Source organism: Pelophylax lessonae (assembly GCF_965119305.1).
Source record: "Pelophylax lessonae genome assembly, chromosome: 2".
NCBI classification, from domain to species: domain Eukaryota; kingdom Metazoa; phylum Chordata; class Amphibia; order Anura; family Ranidae; genus Pelophylax; species Pelophylax lessonae.
In genome coordinates, this window is record NC_138769.1 from 44,274,141 (window position 1) to 44,295,506 (window position 21,366).

At 45.7% G+C, this 21,366-nt stretch overlaps 1 protein-coding gene across 2 annotated transcripts in view; it reads right to left on the reverse strand.

Moving 5' to 3' along the window:
- UMODL1 (uromodulin like 1) overlaps nt 1–21,366 on the reverse strand; it is a 133,186-nt gene that overhangs the window by 43,890 nt on the left and 67,930 nt on the right. For both annotated transcript variants that reach the window (XM_082245766.1, XM_082245765.1), the window contains 2 exons: nt 17,402–17,659; nt 13,677–13,789 (listed from right to left, as the gene is read on the reverse strand). In XM_082245766.1, coding sequence (XP_082101892.1) covers nt 13,677–13,789; nt 17,402–17,659 — 371 coding nt within the window. The remainder of the gene's footprint in view (nt 1–13,676; nt 13,790–17,401; nt 17,660–21,366) is intronic.

Below are 21,366 nucleotides of genomic sequence, written 5' to 3' on the forward strand. Positions count from 1 at the left end.
GCAGTGAACACAATCTTTGGGGGGGTACAGTGAACACAATCTTTTTGGGGTGCAGTGAACAACATCCTTTTAGGGTGCAGTGAACACAATCTTTGTGGGGTGCAGTGAACAACATCCTTTTAGGGTGCAGTGAACACAATCTTTGTGGGGTACAGTGAACAGAATCTTTGTGGGGTGCAGTGAACACAATCTTTGGGGGGTACAGTGAACACAATCTTTGTGAGGTGCAGTGAACACAATCTTTGTGGGGTGCAGTGAACACAATCATTGTGGGGTGCAGTGAACTCAATCTTTGTGGGGTACAGTGAACACAATCTCATACTTCTGAAGATTTGAGGGTGCTGCCTGTTCCATACTCCCCCTACTCCTCATCTAGCCTTTTAGGGGTACAAACAATAGTAATTGGGGCCTAGTGTGGTTGTGTACGTGTGATATACATACACTTTTTTTGGATCATATTTTCTATTCCGCTATTTAATCAAAAACCTTTGGGGATCAGTTAAATTGGGGGATAGTCTGTGTTGGTACGTGTGAGAGAGATCCACCTTTCCAAGTTGTTGGGGTTCATCTCATACTTCTGAAGGTTTGAGGGTGCTGCCTGTTCCATACTCCCCCTACTCCTAGCCTTTTAGGGGTACAAACAATAGTAATTGGGGCCTAGTGTGGTTGTGTACGTGTGATATACATACACTTTTTTTGGATCATATTTTCTATTCCGCTATTTAATCAAAAACCTTTGGGGATCAGTTAAATTGGGGGATAGTCTGTGTTGGTACGTGTGAGAGAGATCCACCTTTCCAAGTTGTTGGGGTTCATCTCATACTTCTGAAGGTTTGAGGGTGCTGCCTGTTCCATACCCCCCCTACTCCTCATCTAGCCTTTTAGGGGTACAAACAATAGTAATTGGGGCCTAGTGTGGTTGTGTACGTGTGATATACATACACTTTTTTTGGATCATATTTTCTATTCCGCTATTTAATCAAAAACCTTTGGGGATCAGTTAAATTGGGGGATAGTCTGTGTTGGTACGTGTGAGAGAGATCCACCTTTCCAAGTTGTTGGGGTTCATCTCATACTTCTGAAGGTTTGAGGGTGCTGCCTGTTCCATACCCCCCCTACTCCTCATCTAGCCTTTTAGGGGTACAAACAATAGTAATTGGGGCCTAGTGTGGTTGTGTACGTGTGATATACATACACTTTTTTTGGATCATATTTTCTATTCCGCTATTTAATCAAAAACCTTTGGGGATCAGTTAAATTGGGGGATAGTCTGTGTTGGTACGTGTGAGAGAGATCCACCTTTCCAAGTTGTTGGGGTTCATCTCATACTTCTGAAGGTTTGAGGGTGCTGCCTGTTCCATACCCCCCCTACTCCTCATCTAGCCTTTTAGGGGTACAAACAATAGTAATTGGGGCCTAGTGTGGTTGTGTACGTGTGATATACATACACTTTTTTTGGATCATATTTTCTATTCCGCTATTTAATCAAAAACCTTTGGGGATCAGTTAAATTGGGGGATAGTCTGTGTTGGTACGTGTGAGAGAGATCCACCTTTCCAAGTTTTTGGGGTTCATCTCATACTTCTGAAGATTTGAGGGTGCTGCCTGTTCCATACCCCCCCTACTCCTCATCTAGCCTTTTAGGGGTACAAACAATAGTAATTGGGGCCTAGTGTGGTTGTGTACGTGTGATATACATACACTTTTTTTGGATCATATTTTCTATTCCGCTATTTAATCAAAAACCTTTGGGGATCAGTTAAATTGGGGGATAGTCTGTGTTGGTACGTGTGAGAGAGATCCACCTTTCCAAGTTTTTGGGGTTCATCTCATACTTCTGAAGATTTGAGGGTGCTGCCTGTTCCATACCCCCCCTACTCCTCATCTAGCCTTTTAGGGGTACAAACAATAGTAATTGGGGCCTAGTGTGGTTGTGTACGTGTGATATACATACACTTTTTTTGGATCATATTTTCTATTCCGCTATTTAATCAAAAACCTTTGGGGATCAGTTAAATTGGGGGATAGTCTGTGTTGGTACGTGTGAGAGAGATCCACCTTTCCAAGTTGTTGGGGTTCATCTCATACTTCTGAAGGTTTGAGGGTGCTGCCTGTTCCATACCCCCCCTACTCCTAGCCTTTTAGGGGTACAAACAATAGTAATTGGGGCCTAGTGTGGTTGTGTACGTGTGATATACATACACTTTTTTTGGATCATATTTTCTATTCCGCTATTTAATCAAAAACCTTTGGGGATCAGTTAAATTGGGGGATAGTCTGTGTTGGTACGTGTGAGAGAGATCCACCTTTCCAAGTTGTTGGGGTTCATCTCATACTTCTGAAGGTTTGAGGGTGCTGCCTGTTCCATACTCCCCCTACTCCTCATCTAGCCTTTTAGGGGTACAAACAATAGTAATTGGGGCCCAGTGTGGTTGTGTACGTGTGATATACATACACTTTTTTTGGATCATATTTTCTATTCCGCTATTTAATCAAAAACCTTTGGGGATCAGTTAAATTGGGGGATAGTCTGTGTTGGTACGTGTGAGAGAGATCCACCTTTCCAAGTTGTTGGGGTTCATCTCATACTTCTGAAGGTTTGAGGGTGCTGCCTGTTCCATACCCCCCCTACTCCTCATCTAGCCTTTTAGGGGTACAAACAATAGTAATTGGGGCCTAGTGTGGTTGTGTACGTGTGATATACATACACTTTTTTTGGATCATATTTTCTATTCCGCTATTTAATCAAAAACCTTTGGGGATCAGTTAAATTGGGGGATAGTCTGTGTTGGTACGTGTGAGAGAGATCCACCTTTCCAAGTTGTTGGGGTTCATCTCATACTTCTGAAGGTTTGAGGGTGCTGCCTGTTCCATACTCCCCCTACTCCTCATCTAGCCTTTTAGGGGTACAAACAATAGTAATTGGGGCCTAGTGTGGTTGTGTACGTGTGATATACATACACTTTTTTTGGATCATATTTTCTATTCCGCTATTTAATCAAAAACCTTTGGGGATCAGTTAAATTGGGGGATAGTCTGTGTTGGTACGTGTGAGAGAGATCCACCTTTCCAAGTTGTTGGGGTTCATCTCATACTTCTGAAGGTTTGAGGGTGCTGCCTGTTCCATACTCCCCCTACTCCTAGCCTTTTAGGGGTACAAACAATAGTAATTGGGGCCTAGTGTGGTTGTGTACGTGTGATATACATACACTTTTTTTGGATCATATTTTCTATTCCGCTATTTAATCAAAAACCTTTGGGGATCAGTTAAATTGGGGGATAGTCTGTGTTGGTACGTGTGAGAGAGATCCACCTTTCCAAGTTGTTGGGGTTCATCTCATACTTCTGAAGGTTTGAGGGTGCTGCCTGTTCCATACCCCCCCTACTCCTAGCCTTTTAGGGGTACAAACAATAGTAATTGGGGCCTAGTGTGGTTGTGTACGTGTGATATACATACACTTTTTTTGGATCATATTTTCTATTCCGCTATTTAATCAAAAACCTTTGGGGATCAGTTAAATTGGGGGATAGTCTGTGTTGGTACGTGTGAGAGAGATCCACCTTTCCAAGTTGTTGGGGTTCATCTCATACTTCTGAAGGTTTGAGGGTGCTGCCTGTTCCATACCCCCCCTACTCCTCATCTAGCCTTTTAGGGGTACAAACAATAGTAATTGGGGCCTAGTGTGGTTGTGTACGTGTGATATACATACACTTTTTTTGGATCATATTTTCTATTCCGCTATTTAATCAAAAACCTTTGGGGATCAGTTAAATTGGGGGATAGTCTGTGTTGGTACGTGTGAGAGAGATCCACCTTTCCAAGTTTTTGGGGTTCATCTCATACTTCTGAAGATTTGAGGGTGCTGCCTGTTCCATACCCCCCCTACTCCTCATCTAGCCTTTTAGGGGTACAAACAATAGTAATTGGGGCCTAGTGTGGTTGTGTACGTGTGATATACATACACTTTTTTTGGATCATATTTTCTATTCCGCTATTTAATCAAAAACCTTTGGGGATCAGTTAAATTGGGGGATAGTCTGTGTTGGTACGTGTGAGAGAGATCCACCTTTCCAAGTTTTTGGGGTTCATCTCATACTTCTGAAGATTTGAGGGTGCTGCCTGTTCCATACCCCCCCTACTCCTCATCTAGCCTTTTAGGGGTACAAACAATAGTAATTGGGGCCTAGTGTGGTTGTGTACGTGTGATATACATACACTTTTTTTGGATCATATTTTCTATTCCGCTATTTAATCAAAAACCTTTGGGGATCAGTTAAATTGGGGGATAGTCTGTGTTGGTACGTGTGAGAGAGATCCACCTTTCCAAGTTTTTGGGGTTCATCTCATACTTCTGAAGATTTGAGGGTGCTGCCTGTTCCATACTCCTCCTCCTACTGCTCAACCATCCTTTTAGGGGTACAAACAATAGTAGTTGGGGCCTAGTGTGGTGGTGTACGTGCGAGATACATACACTTTCTTTTTGATCATATTTTCTATTCCGCTATTCAATTAAAACCTTTGGGGATCAATTCAATTGCGAGATAGTCTGTGTCGGTACGTGTGAGATCCACCTTTCCAAGTTGTTGGGGTTCATCTCATACTTCTGAAGATTTGAGGGTGCTGCCTGTTCCATACTCCTGCTCCTACTGCTCAACCATCCTTTTAGGGGTACAAACAATAGTAATTGGGGCCTAGTGTGGTTGTGTACGTGCGAGATACATACACTTTTTTTGATCATATTTCCTATTCCGCTATTCAATAAAAACCTTTGAGGATCAATTGAATTGCGGGATAGTCTGTGTCGGTACGTGTGAGATCCACCTTTCCAAGTTTTTGGGGTTCATCTCATACTTCTGAAGATTTGAGGGTGCTGCCTGTTCCATACTCCTCCTCCTACTCCTCATCCATCCTTTTAGGGGTACAAACAATAGTAATTGGGGCCTAGTGTGGTTGTGTACGTGCGAGATACATACACTTTTTTTGATCATATTTCCTATTCCGCTATTCAATAAAAACCTTTGAGGATCAATTGAATTGCGGGATAGTCTGTGTCGGTACGTGTGAGATCCACCTTTCCAAGTTTTTGGGGTTCATCTCATACTTCTGAAGATTTGAGGGTGCTGCCTGTTCCATACTCCTCCTCCTACTCCTCATCCATCCTTTTAGGGGTACAAACAATAGTAATTGGGGCCTAGTGTGGTTGTGTACGTGCGAGATACATACACTTTTTTTGATCATATTTCCTATTCCGCTATTCAATAAAAACCTTTGAGGATCAATTGAATTGCGGGATAGTCTGTGTCGGTACGTGTGAGATCCACCTTTCCAAGTTTTTGGGGTTCATCTCATACTTCTGAAGATTTGAGGGTGCTGTCTGTTCCATACTCCTCCTACTCCTCATCCATCCTTTTAGGGGTAGAAACAATAGTAATTGGGGCCTAGTGTGGTTTTGTACGTGCGAGATACATACACTTTTTTGGATCATATTTCCTATTCCGCTATTCAATAAAAACCTTTCTAGGGCAAGATCTTAAATTACAGAAATATGAGGAGACCGTCAAATAAGGGCCGTGGCCTGGGTCGTGGTGCTGCTGGTAGAGCTCCTGTTGCAAGGAGAGGACGTGGTCGATCTGTGCCAGCTACACGCACAAGTGAAACACCTTCCTCAAGTGTGAGTAGGCGACAGAACCTGCATCAGTATTTGGTAGGGCATCAAACGCCCCTAGAAGTGATGAGGCCAGAACAAGTTGAGGCGATAGTAGATTGGTTTGCTGCTGACAGTGCCTCCAGTTCCTTCACATTGTCTCCCACCCAGTCTACTGCAGAAAGGTCAGAGTTGGCACCTGCAGCCAATGTCCAACCGTCTTTCACCTCACCCCCTTGCAAATCAGGCCAGCAGTCTGAGCCCCAAGCCATACAGCAGTCTCTTATTCTTTTTGAGGACTCTGTCAGCAGGGTTTCCCAGGGCCATCCACCTAGCCCTGCCCCAGAAGTGGAAGAGATTGAGTGCAGCGATGCCCAACCACTTATTTCTCAAGATGAGTACATGCAAGGATCATCGCAGCACGTCTCCGATGATGACGAAACGCAGGTGCCAACTGCTGCGGCGTTCAGCATTGTGGAGACCGACAAGGAGGGCAGGGGTGAAGACTGGGTGGAAGATGATGTGGAGGACGATGAGGTCCTCGACCCCACATGGAATGAACGTCATGCAGGTGACCTGAGTAGTTTGGAGGAAGAGGCGGTGGTCGCACAGAGCCACCAGCACAGCAGAAGAGGGAGCAGGGTGCAGAAGCGGAGCGGCCGTGCCCTAGACACTACGCCCGCTACTGCCCAACGCAGCAAGGGAACGAGCGCACCAAAGTCAGCTCAAAGGAGTTCTCTAGCGTGGAAGTTCTTTAGAAAATGTGCTGATGACAGGACACGAGTGGTTTGCACCCTGTGCAATCAGAGCTTGAAGCGAGGCATAAACCTTCTCAACCTGAGCACAACCTGCATGATCAGGCATCTAAGTGCAAAGCACGAGCTGCAGTGGAGTACACACCTTCAAAACCAAGAAACGTCTCTGGCTCATCCTGCTTCCTCTTCTGCTGCAGTCTCGGCCGCTCCAGCCACATCTGTAGTGATACCGGCACCTGCCACCCCGCAAACAGACGATCTGTCAGCAACACCACCACCTGGGTCACCAACAACCATCTCCACAATGTCCCGTGGAAGCGTTCAGCTTTCCATCTCCCAAACACTTGAGAGGAAGAGGAAGTACCCCCCTACCCACCCGCGATCCCTGGCCCTGAATGCCAGCATTTCAAAATTATTGGCCTTTGAAATGCTGTCATTCCGTCTGGTGGAGACGCACAGTTTTAAAAACCTTATGTCGGTGGCTGTCCCACAGTACGTCGTGCCCAGCCGCCACTACTTTTCCAGGCAAGCCATCCCTTCCCTGCACAACCAAGTGGGGGAAAATATCAGGTGTGCACTGCGCAACGCCATCTGTGCCAAGGTCCACCTAACTACGGATACGTGGACCAGTAAGCACGGTCAGGGGCGTTATATCTCCCTAACGGCACACTGGGTAAATGCAGTGGCGGATGGGCCTGAGGCGGATAGCAATTTGGCGCATGTCCTTCCACCACCGAGGATTGCAGGGCGCTTCAGTTTGCCTCCTGTTCCTAACTCCTCCTACTCCGCTTCCTCATCCTCTACCGCCTCCTCATCCGGACAGCGTAACACCTTCACCACCAACTTCAGCACGGCCAGGGGTAAACGACAGCAGGCAGTTTTACAACTTGCCTGTTTGGGGGACAAACCACACACCGCGCAGGAGTTGTGGAGGAGCATGGAACAGCAGACAAATGAGTGGTTGCTGCCAGCGAGCCTCAAGCCCGGCCTGGTGGTGTGCGATAACGGGCGAAATCTCATAGCAGCTCTGGGCCTAGCCGGTTTGACGCACATCCCTTGCCTGGCGCATGTGCTGAATTTGGTGGTGCAGAGGTTCCTTAAAAACTACCCCGATATGTCAGAGCTGCTGCAGAAAGTGCGGGCCGTTTGTGCGCACTTTCGGCGTTCTCACCCTGCTGCTGCTCGCCTGGCAGCGCTGCAGCGTAACTTCGGCCTTCCCGCTCACCGCCTCATATGTGACGTGCCCACAAGGTGGAACTCCACCTTGCACATGCTGGAAAGACTGTGCGAGCAGCAGCAGGCCATAGTGGAGTTTCAGCTGCAGCACGCACGCGTGAGTCGCTCTGCGGAACAGCACCACTTCACCACCAATAACTGGGCCTCCATGCGAGACCTGTGTGCCTTGTTGCGCTGTTTTGAGTACTCCACCAACATGGCCAGTGGCAATGACGCCGTTCTCAGCTTAACTATCCCACTTCTATGCCTCCTTGAAAAAACAATTCGGGCGATGATGGAAGAGGATGTGGCACAGGATGAGGAGGAGGAGGAGGATGAAGAGGTAACATTTCCAAGGCTTTCAGGGCAGTCATTCGCAAGGGGCTCCGAGGGTGGGTTCCTGCACACGCAAACGCCAGGGACGCAATTGTCCAGCAGGGGCACAGTTCTGGAGGATGAGGAGGATGAGGAGGAGGAGGAGCTGGAGGAGGAGATGGAACCATGTTCACAGCAGGGTGGCACCCAGGCCAGCTCATGGCCATCACTGGTGCGTGGCTGGGGGGATACAGAGGACACGGACGATACACCTCCCACAGAGGACAGCCTTTCGTCGCCTCTGGGCAGCCTGGCACACATGAGCGATTACATGCTGCAGTGTCTCCACAACGACCGCCGAGTTGCCCACATTCTAACTTGTGCTGATTACTGGGTGGCCACGCTGCTGGATCCCCGTTACAAGGACAACGTACTGTCCTTAATTCACTCACTGGAGCGCGATCGCAAGATGCGCGAGTACAAGCGTACGCTGGTAGACGCCATGCTGCTGGCATTCCCATCTGACAGCGGGGCCACAGTGGAAGCACAAGGCAGAGGAGGAGGAGGAGGAGGTCGCCAACGCAACCAGGGCACCGCCAGCACCTCAGAAGGCAGGGTTAGCATGGCCGAAATGTGGAAAAGCTTTGTCAGCACGCCACAACAAACAGCAGCACCAGCAGCTCAGATGGAACGTCTTAGCAGGAGGCAGCATTTTACCAACATGGTGGAGCAGTATGTGTGCACACGCCTACATGTAGTGAATGACGGGTCTGCCCCCTTCAACTTCTGGGTCTCCAAATTGGGCACATGGCCTGAGCTTGCCCTTTACGCCTTGGAGGTGCTGGCGTGCCCTGCAGCCAGTGTATTATCTGAACGGGTATTTAGCACGGCTGGGGGCGTTATAACAGACAAGCGCAGCCGCCTGTCCAGAGACAATGTGGACAAGCTCACGTTCATTAAAATGAACCAGGCATGGATCCCACGGGACTTTTCCGTACCTTATGCAGAATAGCAATGGATACCGACCTTACCCACCCATTGTTCCATTTTTGCTCTTTCTCACTCTTTTGGGGTGTACCCTCATTTAAAATTTTTGAAAAGAAGCAGTGTTGGCTACCTCGTCCTCCTCCTCAGGGCCAGATTAATGTAGGGGCTATTGGAGCTGCAGCTCCAGGCCCCTACCTTTTATATAGGCCCCGGGTTGGCCATATTAACTGTTACCGCTCTTCTGTCACTTGTAAACACAGAAGTCTGGCTTCTATGCTCGCTTCCCCAGGCAGCACCCTCAGAACCTCCCCACACAGCGTGAAGGCCGGACAAGGAGGGACAGTTGGCGATGCATGGATGTGTTTATGGGCTTCAGAGACAGCATCCCATGTTGAATTAGGCATGCATGGCTGCACCCTTCCTCCTCTGGGTGCATGGCAAGGCACGGCCCTTAAGGCCCTTCAAAATCCTCAGCACCAAGCCCATGATGCTGTTAATCCGGCCCTGGTCCTCCTCCACCGCCGCTTCCACCTACACCGCCCATAGGTGTGCGCAGCCTATTGCATTAAGGTGTGCACCCCAAAGTTGAAATACACATGCATGTGTTTGCCAGCAGGGAGAGTAATGTATCGGGGCCATGTACCTGTAGGCAAGGAGAAATAGAGCAGAGCAGGTCCCAGGGAGATCTTTCCCATCTCCTCACTGGCAATGCTATGTGCCCTAGGTGATTAGGGTGTGCCCAGGCACACCCAGCACACCCTGTGCGCACGCCTATGTCACCGCCACATCCACCACCACCTCAACCTCCCTCCTACTCCATATGGGCCTCGTCCTTCAGAGATGAAGAAGAACATTGTTTTATTTTTCTGTTTTTTTTTGTTGTTTTAAGTTATTTCCCTATCCACATTTGTTTGCAGAGCACTTGCCATGCTCTTAATTACGTTTTGCTGCCATTTGCAGCACTCTAGCCCTTTCCTTTGGTGTTTTAGAGCCATTTTAGTGCCTTAAAGTTCGGGTCCCCATTGACTTCAATGGGGTTCGGTGTCCGGGAAAAGTTCGGTAAAAGTCCGGGACACGGACCCGGACTTTTTTTTAAAGTTCGGCCGAACCCGTCGAACACGGACATCTAGGTGTCCGCTCAACCCTAATGGTGACTGCTTGTATTTCAACCTGGGTCACATATGAGGAGGACTTTCGTAGCATCCCTTTGGATTCTATGTTTGGACTTATTTTAGCACCTGTTATATGTTTCTCATTGTGTTTGATTTGTTGTTCTCTTCTACCCAGTTAAGCCAAAGACCAATGGTCGGTGGTTGCGGGCATTTCTAGGTAAGAGGAATGCACGATTTGGCGGCGTTAAGGAGATGACAAACTTTAGATATCTTGTAGATATCTTGTAAATTTTAGCTGGAATGTTTGAGACATTAAGAAGGAAAAAGGCCAGGTCACCCAGTACTTCATGATCTGTAAATTGTTACACAATCCTCCGAACCTCTCTCCAGAAAAGACGAAGTTTGGAGCAGTGCCAAAAGATATTCATCATTGTTCCCCGCTCCTCCTGGCAATGCCCAACAATGGTCGGTAGGATTTGTTTGCCTTTGTTTTTATGCCTGCATCCACCCTTAGCAGATACAGTGGCTGCATGGCCACAGCACAAATTCTGCAATCTGGTCCACGCACCCACTCCTGCATAGCTGCCACATTTTGACATGCGTCCGTGTCTGTGAAGCTGCTGCACCTGCATCTACCTTTATAGGTTGCCTGCATGCAGCTCAGGGGGATTGTAAACCAAGACAACCTGCATACAGCTCAGAGAGAATGTAAACCAAGACAGCCTGCATGCAGCTAAGAGAGAATGTAAACCAAGACAGCCTGCATGCAGCTCAGAGAGAATGTAAACCAAGACAGTCTGCATGCAGCTCAGAGAGAATGTAAACCAAGACAGTCTGCATGCAGCTCAGAGAGAATGTAAACCAAGACAGTCTGCATGCAGCTCAGGGGGAATGTAAACCAAGACCGCCTGCATGCAGCTCAGGCAGAATGTAAACCAAGACAGTCTGCATGCAGCTCAGGGGGAATGTAAACCAAGACCGCCTGCATGCAGCTCAGGGAGAATGTAAACCAAGACAGTCTGCATGCAGCTCAGGGAGAATGTAAACCAAGACAGCCTGCATGTAGCTCAGGGAGAATGAAAACCAAGACAGTCTGCATGCAGCTTAGAGAGAATGTAAACCAAGACAGCCTGCATGCAGCTCAGGGGGAATGTAAATAGAGAGAATGTAAACCAAGACAGCCTGCATGCAGCTCAGAGAGAATGTAAATCAAGACAGTCTGCATGCAGCTCAGGGGGAATGTAAACCAAGACCGCCTGCATGCAGCTCAGGGAGAATGTAAACCAAGACAGTCTGCCTGCAGTTGAGGGAGAATGTAAACCAAGACCGCCTGCATGCAGCTCAGGGAGAATGTAAACCAAGACAGCCTACCTGCAGATGAGGGAGAATGTAAACCAAGACAGTCTGCATGCAGCTCAGAGAGAATGTAAACCAAGACAGCCTGCATGCAGCTCAGAGAGAATGTAAACCAAGACAGCCTGCATGCAGCTCAGAGAGAATGTAAACCAAGACCGCCTGCATGCAGCTCAGAGAATGTAAACCAAGACAGCCTGCATGTAGCTGAGGGAGAATGTAAGCCAAGACAGCCTGCATGCAGCTGAGTGAGAATGTAAACAAAGACAGCCTAGATGCAGCTCAGGGAGAATGTAAACCAAGACAGTCTGCCTGCAGTTGAGGGAGAATGTAAACCAAGACCGCCTGCATGCAGCTCAGGGAGAATGTAAACCAAGACAGCCTACCTGCAGATGAGGGAGAATGTAAACCAAGACAGTCTGCATGCAGCTCAGAGAGAATGTAAACCAAGACAGCCTGCCTGCATCTCAGGGAGAATGTAAACCATGACAGCCTGCATGCAGATCAGAGAGAATGTAAACCAAGACAGCCTGCATGCATCTCAGGGAGAATGTAAACCATGACTGCCTCTGTGCAACTCAGGGACAGCCTGGATGCAGCTCAGGGCAGGGGCGTAACTACAGGGGTTGCAGGGGTTGCGATTGCAACTGGGCCCAATGCTCCAGGGGGCCCAGCATTGGATTGGAGGGGAGGCGGGGGCAGCATGTAGAGAAATCACTGTCCTCCTTTTTCCTCCTGTAGCTGCAGAAAGAAAATGGAGGAGATTGCATCCTCTGTATGCTGCCCCCGCCACTCCTCCTATCCAGTTCATTTGTGTTCTGCTGTCTCTGGGCCCCTGTGTGCTCCCCTGCCCCCCCCCCCCACTGTGATCCCTCCCCTTTCCTGCCGGCTGCTGCAGGGGATGTGTAACAATAGAGAACCAGGAAGGGGTCGGTAAATATGTAATTTACCAGCTCCTTGCTTCTCTAAATGGACATAGTCAGTGACATTGTAAAAAAATAAAATAAAATGATAAAAAATAATACAATTAAAATACCAAAAAATAAAAACTACTGACACCAGTGGGTGAACTTCCAGGATCACAAAGGTCCCACTTGCAACCGGGCCCTGGCATTCCACCACCGTGGGGAGGCCCCAAGATGGCAGGAAGGGGGCCCACTGCAAAACTTGTGAAAGGGACCCGCGGTGGGACCGCAATAAAGGACCCCGCAAGCGGAGTAAAGGACCCCAGGATCAGTGGGAAGAGCCCCGGGCTTGAAGGGAAGGGCTCCGGCCAGGGGTCCGGGGGGGGCCCTTCATGGTTTCTTGCACCGGGGCCCTGAAGGTTCTAGTTACGCCTCTGGCTCAGGGAGAATGTAAACCAAGACAGCCTGCATGCAGCTCAGGGAGAATGTAAAGCAAGACAGCTTGGATGCAGCTCAGAGAAAACGTAAAGCAAGACAGCCAGCATGCAGCTGAAGGAGAATGTAAACCAAGACAGCCTGCATGCATCTCAGGGAGAATTTAAACCAAGACAGCCTGCATGCAGCTCAGGGAGAATTTAAACCAAGACAGCCTGCATGCAGCTCAGGGAGAATTTAAACCAAGACAGCCTGCATGCAGCTCAGGGAGAATGTAAACCAAGACAGCCTGCATGCAGTGCACATGCTAGCGCCCATCTGAACAAAGCCTTACTGCCCCCAACTTCCCACCTGCACAAGGATATTTAGCTGCTCAGGGCACATGATGTCTTGCCTCCGACTGCGGCAAAAATTAAACAGTATGTTGCATTTGATGGGCAGTACCGCTGCTGAATGTGACCCAATGCAATGAATGGGGCAACCGTTCTGTAACTGTGTGCATTGCAGCATGGTGGGTCAGCATTTTCAGGCTTTAAACAGGTGGTACGGAGGAAGCGACATTTTGCCTCCTAACCTCCTGTCAAATGCCGCCATGGGTCGCTTTTTAAAGGCATTAAAAGTCACACGTCTGAATGAGCCCTAACTGTAATTTTGATTTCCCCTCATTTTCTTTCTAAGTGACAACAGTCATCAGTACAAATAGAGGGTAAATGGAGACACGGACAGCAATAAAAAACTGATAGAAGTGGAAGTCTGTTCTAAGTATCAACTACTCTTTTAGTAAAATGATCCTTTTTGCTTTGAGGTCATCTCCCTGTGTCTTTGATCATTTCCAGGGATGGTGTCTATCTTTTCTATATCTGGTACACAGCAGAAATCAGGATCACATTTTCCAGTGGGGACACCTCTGCACCATGCAGTGAATGGGTGAACATGACAAGTATAAGACCTTACCTCTGAGATGAATTTGTTCGCAAACTCCGCATACTCTGGAGAATTCGGATCCTTTAGGGATTCTGTGAGGTTCCAGTTTTCGATCTTCAGAGTTCCGTTCAGCATTTGTCCCTCTGTAATTTTCAGCAAAAGCAATTCAGATATTGCCGATAATATCCACTACATGGGACAGTTTATACAACCTCTTTTTTTTGTAAGCACCAAAATCCAGACAGCTGACCTCTAAATAGAATCCATCTTTAATGTAGCATAAAAAGCAACATAGTACAGCAAAACTAAAGACACTGTGGGGAATGGAACAAGTCAACGCGTTTCACGCTGTATCAGCATTTAACTATGACTCCAATTGGAGTCATGATTAAGCTCTGATACAGAGTGAAACGAGTTTGATTTTTTTTTCATTCTCCACAGTGTCTTTTTTACTTTACTATGTTGCTTTCTATGCTATTATAAAGATGCATTCTATTTGGAGTGCAGCTGTCAGTTGGCATTTCAGTGCCTACGTTATGTCCAGTGTGATAGGCTGAGCTTGCACCCAAATGAGAAGTGTGCATTAGATTGTGGCGGGGGGCCGACCTGGAGCAAGGCTATTCCATTTGCTACTCAATATATTGTTGTTGTTGTATTTTGGGGGAGGAAAAGGGGTGATCTTTTTTCTTTTTTTCTACCCAACTTTTACAGGAGTATAGAGGGTAGGGCTAGAAACACAATGAACTACTTTATACCAACGGTTGTCTGGTGTTCACTTTGGCTATAACAATCACTGGGAAGTACACTGATTGGCTACTACACATTTCTAAGGAGCATCGGCTGACAACTGGTTCACCTATTCATGATTGTCAACAACATTCCCGCAGACATGGAGCAAGCAAAGTTGTGAAAAAAAATGGCATCCATAAAAATAAAGCCGGCTGTTACAGAATTTTGTGTTTTGCCTGGAGTTCTCCTTTAAATGCCTTGCTAAATGCTGAAAGATCATGATCCCATATCTGCATGTTTTGCATCAAATACAAGGCAGAAATAGGGAAAGGTCAGGACAGGAAGTATTATACTGACATCTAGTGGTAGAAAGTGATCAGTGCGTGTGTGTGTATTTGAAGGTTACCATGCCTTGTAGTGAGCTGCAACTAAGCTGCGTGAAAATGCCATTAAGGGCTCATTCACATCAACAGGTGTGTGCACTCTGGTATTTGTTGTGCATTTACGCTGCTTTTGTGCATTGTTAAAGCTGAATTCAAAGTATGGATTTTTAGAGAATACCTACATTGACATAAACATATACACACACACACATCATAGGTTGAACTAGATGGATTGGTGTTTTTTTTTTTCAACCTCACCAACTATGTAACATTGGTCCAGCCTATAAGAATGTAAGTATGTATATTTCATATCTGTGGGATGCCTGTGGAAGCAGAGAATCAGTCTAGTAGTCTTTGATGCTATAGTTATTGCCCAGTGTTGGGGGTAACTAGTTACAAAGTAACGGATTACAGTAACTACATTACTTTTTTTGGTAACGAAGTAACGTAACTAGTTACAATACTAATATTGGAAACTACACTACTTTACTAGGCTATAGGAGGTAACTACACTACTTTACTAGGCTATAGGAGGTAACTACACTACTTTACTAGGCTATAGGAGGTAACTACACTACTTTACTAGACTATAGGAGGTAACTACACTACTTTACTAGGCTATAGGAGGTAACTACACTACTTTACTAGGCTAAAAGAGGTAACTACACTACTTTACTAGGCTATAGGAGGTAACTACACTACTTTACTAGACTATAGGAGGTAACTACACTACTTTACTAGACTATAGGAGGTAACTACACTACTTTACTAGGCTATAGGAGGTAACTACACTACTTTACTAGGCTATAGGAGGTAACTACACTACTTTACTAGGCTATAGGAGGTAACTACACTACTTTACTAGGCTATAGGAATGCGCTTTCCTGCGTTAGCCAAGCCGTGCGATACAATCGTTATTTCGAAGAATAGAGAGGGATGAAGTTTATGACTTTTTGTTGCACTTTATGTTTTATTCTGTTTTTTCAGGTTATGTTCTCATGTTTCCCAAAGCCTGTGTTTATACAATAAACTCTATGCAGAAAGAGTGTCATGTATCTTCTTCTACACGGTCAATTAAGAAAGAGGAAGGTAAAGTAATAAGTAGGGAAGTTACTTTTCAAATGCAGTAACTAGTAAAGTAATCTCGTTACAATTTACAGAAGTAACTAGTTACATTTTTTGAGTAACTACCCCAACACTGTTATTGCCTCTATCTTTGGACTTCTGTGGCAAGTGACTTTCCTGCTGCATAGAAACCACAGTTCACCGACTCAACATGGGTGCAATTACAGAACGCCTTGCATTTTTTTTTTTTTTAATAAATGCAAAGCATACTTTGATTGGACCAGGGGGAGATCATGACATCACTGGCTCTTCATTTCATCCAATCAGAGAATACCTTGCATTGATTAAGAAAAACGCAGGGCATTCTGTGAATGGCACCTGTGCTGAGTGGGCAACCCCCTGTGGCTACTATAAAGCAGGGCAGCAGCTAAGCACAAGACCCAGAAGACAGCGGCAATCACTGGAGTAGCGGAGACTAGTTAAGTGATTCTTAGCTTCCATAGGGATCCCACAGGCATGGTATATGCATACTTACATTTTTCCAAGCCGGACCAATGTAACTATGCAAATATATCCATGCCTGCTGTTAGCTTCAAACCACTTTGCAGTGTTTGTTTTTTTACGGTTGCAGTAATTGTTATGCATTGCAGCAGATTACAATGCATTACAGCACGTTGGAACATGCTGTGCAAGAATGCAACACGTCCTTCTTTTCTCAGTGCACAACAACACAGCTCATTGGTGTTAACTAAAGCCCTAGAACAGGGATCTTCAAACTACGGCCCTCCAGCTGTTGCAGGAACTTCACATCCCATGAGGCATTGTAAAACTAGGCATGCTGGGAATGGTAGCTCCTGAACAACTGGAGGGCCATAGTTTGAAGACCCCTGCCCTAGCACATAAGGCAAAATAAATTGTATTGTTCTTGGGTAACCCAACGCAGCTGCGGTGAGTGAGCCCTTAAAGGATAAGTTCACCTTTTTAGGAAAAATAATAAACACATGTATTTTTGCAGAAAAAAATGTGCATTTATTATTTTTTACTGCAGGAGCCTGGAAAGCATTGCACCCGTGATCAGAGGTGCAATGTCAGGCTTCTGCAAACAAGTCCTGCAGCTTTCAGCCCATACTTCCATGCGTGCAGTCAGGTTGAAAGCTACAGGGCTTGTGAATGAATCATGAGTGTGCTCATCAGCGCCCTTGCAGTTCATTCAGAACTAAAAGCCATCTGACATAGTGGATGATGGTACTTGTAGTTCATTCACAGTAACCTGATTGAATTAGATAATTAGATATAGAGTGCTATGCCCACGTGGCTGTGCTGTTTTTGAATTATGATAATGGATGCGGAAGAAGATCCCCCGCCTGCTGTCACACTGAGGGTGGATCAGAGGGGAGAGGCAGCAGGAGCTGGTACATGTTCTACCCCTAAACACAGGTGGAGCATGTAACATCTTCCAAAAGGTGAACTTTTCCTTTAAAATGACTGGCACAGAAGAATACTACCAACGCTATTAGTGCTGCAATGTGAATGCGGTCTGAAGTATATGATTAAAATCACATGCATGATGCCACTTACCTGTTTTCACTTTCTCCTCCCATGACTGTGTCTCTCCAGAACAGGTGTGGAATGTGACCAGTACAATGTATAGTTCCCCAAAATTCAACCCGCTTATATCCAGAGATGTCCCGGATATATTGTCGCTCCTGTGAATTCCCTTTGAAGACGTTATCTGTATGTTATAAATGTGGTTGTCAGGACAGTCAGTACTCCACCTAATGTGAAATCCGCTAGTAGTTACATTACTGATGCTGTGATTGAGAAAGGCGGAGCAGTCTGTAATGAAAAGAAAAGACAGCGCAAAGAATCAGAGTATGCAAATCAATGGACTGACAAAAAGGCTCATGCATATGGATGATTGCAGGCACAAATGTGGTGTATGCATGTACAGTGCCTTGCGAAAGTATTCGGCCCCCTTGAACTTTGCAACCTTTTGCCACATTTCAGGCTTCAAACATAAAGATATAAAACTGTAATTTTTTGTGAAGAATCAACAACAAGTGGGACACAATCATGAAGTGGAACGAAATTTATTGGATATTTCAAACTTTGTTAATAAATAAAAAACTGAAAAATTGGGCGTGCAAAATTATTCAGCCCCTTTACTTTCAGTGCAGCAAACGTTCTCCAGAAGTTCAGTGAGGATCTCTGAATGATCCAATGTTGACCTAAATGATGATAAATAGAATCCACCTGTGTGTAATCAAGTCTCCGTATAAATGCACCTGCACTGTGATAATCTCAGAGGTCCATTTAAAGCGCAGAGAGCATCATGAAGAACAAGGAACACACCAGGCAGGTCCGAGATACTGTTGTGGAGAAGTTTAAAGCAGAATTTGGATACAAAAAGATTTCCCAAGCTTTAAACATCCCAAGGAGCACTGTGCAAGCGATAATATTGAAATGGAAGGAGTATCAGACCACTGCAAATCTACGAAGACCTGGCCGTCCCTCTAAACTTTCAGCTCATACAAGGAGAAGACTGATCAGAGATGCAGCCAAGAGGCCCATGATCACTCTGGATGAACTGCAGAGATCTACAGCTGAGGTGGGAGACTCTGTCCATAGGACAACAATCAGTCGTATACTGCACAAATCTGGCCTTTATGGAAGAGTGGCAAGAAGAAAGCCATTTCTTAAAGATATCCATAAAAAGTGTTGTTTCAAATTTGCCACAGATGAAACCAAAATCAAACTTTTTGGCAACAATGCAAAACGTTATGTTTGGCGTAAAAGCAACACAGCTCATCACCCTGAACACACCATCCCCACTGTCAAACATGGTGGTGGCAGCATCATGGTTTGGGCCTGCTTTTCTTCAGCAGGGACAGGGAAGATGGTTAAAATTGATGGGAAGATGGATGGAGCCAAATACAGGACCATTCTGGAAGAAAACCTGATGGAGTCTGCAAAAGACCTGAGACTGGGACGGAGATTTATCTTCCAACAAGACAATGATCCAAAACATAAAGCAAAATCTACAATGGAATGGTTCACAAATAAACATATCCAGGTGTTAGAATGGCCAAGTCAAAGTCCAGACCTGAATCCAATCGAGAATCTGTGGAAAGAACTGAAAACTGCTGTTCACAAACGCTCACCATCCAACCTCACTGAGCTCGAGCTGTTTTGCAAGGAGGAATGGGCAAAAATGTCAGTCTCTCGATGTGCAAAACTGATAGAGACATACCCCAAGCGACTTACAGCTGTAATCGCAGCAAAAGGTGGCGCTACAAAGTATTAACTTAAGGGGGCTGAATAATTTTGCACGCCCAATTTTTCAGTTTTTTATTTGTTAAAAAAGTTTGAAATATCCAATAAATTTCGTTCCACTTCATGATTGTGTCCCACTTGTTGTTGATTCTTCACAAAAAAATTACAGTTTTATATCTTTATGTTTGCAGCCTGAAATGTGGCAAAAGGTCGAAAAGTTCAAGGGGGGCAAGTACTTTTGCAAAGCACTGTATGACGTACTTCCCAAACGCTGCAGTTTTCCATTCGGGGGGAATACTGTACGTCATACACGCAAAGGAGCATCTGCATTTACACGGGTACAAGCGTGTGCAACCTTATTTCTATAGCTGGCTATATGCATCACCTGAGGCTCCCGCAGAAAAACAACAGAAATTTTACACTAGAGGACATTTGCGCAAACAATAATTACATCATAAGAATATACATAGATGTTACCCTCTTTACCTGGCAAAGGATTTGTATGTAAAGCACGGTGTAAATTGTCGACGCTATGTATATACAGTACCTGTGATAAAAAATGTATTTGTAATTCTTTTTGGTCAGTCTTGTGATTTACACACCTGATGCACATAGAGCCAGCAGAAGACATGTGGCATATTTTAGCTTTGCAATTTCATCTGTCACCTGCCAGTCCTGTGCCGTGATCAAGGCGGTTTGCCGAAACATGTTAGCCTTCCTGTATGCTCTTTTCATGTAACAAATACAATTTCAATATGGATTTGGAGTTGCCGGCTCACTTACTGGATATGTTTGTCACCTGCCAGTCCATTGGACAATAAATAAGTGGTGTATTGATGCTTATCCACTGTGTAATGTCCAGATGAGTAACATAGATATCTTGTAAAGCTGAAGAAAGAAACTCGGCATGCAAAATCACATTTTAGGGAATTCTATTATTAAATCGCAGACTTACAAAAATGATGGGTTTGTAGTCATGACTGGGGCAGGATTGTTGGCGACAATTAGGCCCCTTTCACACTTGTGCGACTTGAAAGTCGCGTGATTTTACAGCGATTTTGCCGCAATTTTGTTGCCGCAATTTTGACTGGACTTGAAGTCTATGTCTTTGGACCTCAAAACGCATTAAAATCAGGCCAAAGTAGTGCAGGAACTACTTTGAAGTTGCTGCAACTTTAAGTTGCGCATATATGAATGGGTATCATTGGAAAACATGGCAAACGACGTCGTGCAACTCTGATGTCCAAAGTTGCATGACAAGTTGCATAAGTGTGAAAGGGGCCATAGGCTGGTTTGAGTATTTCTATAACTGCTGATCTTCTGGGATTGTCACCCACAGCAGTCTCTAGAGTTTTCTTGGGGATGAATGGGATGAAAAACAAGAAACGTCCATAAAACCGCAGTTCTAACGATCAAAATGCCTTGTTGATAAGAGAAGAGCAAAATGACCAAACTAGTTTGAGCAGACAGAAAGGGTATGGTACTCCGATAACCAAAATTTAGAACTGTGTTGAGCAGAAAAGAATCTCAGAATAAACAATAGGTCAAACCTTGAGGCAGATGGCCATGATGAGTTCCACTTCTATCAGCCAAGAACAGAAAGATAAGGCTGCAGTGGGAACAAGTTCACCAAAACTGGACAGATGAAGACTGGAACCTGGACTTATGAACCTTTATTTCCATAGTTATGGTCCATAGGGTCAAGACATGTCCCTCTTGGGCTGCTGGGCTACCACCCCGGTCCTCAGCTCCATCTCAAGGCCTGGCTTAGAGACCCACCTAGAACCTCGATAAAGTGAGGCCTCACAAGTATCCATAGTGATGTGTAACGCCTGTCCTAGTGAGCAATCTGAAGTTGAGGTGAACCCTGTGTGTGTGTGAGAGAATAGTGCTACAGGAGGGCCCAGGTTAAGCTCTTAACCTCTTGAAATATACAAGTGAGCAGAGCCAGGTCCCTGGTCAGCAACCTGGCTTGAATTACGTAACACAACAAGGGATAGCTCCGTCACGCATGTAAGGCCCCCTACATAAGTTCTGGCCATGATGACCTCTGATTGCTAGGGTGAACTTATATACTTTCTTTTTCTTAGTCTAAGAAAAAAGTATCATGGAGAGTTCTCAACTGTACTGTTGCAGATGAACTTATACAGCGTAGAAGTCCCTTACCCCCAGGTGGAAGATGTGGTCCCCCAGGTGGTTTGTGGGCCAACATCTCAATCTTTAGAGGTCGTTCAAGACACTCAAAAAGCAGAAAAAGAGGACAGGTGTTC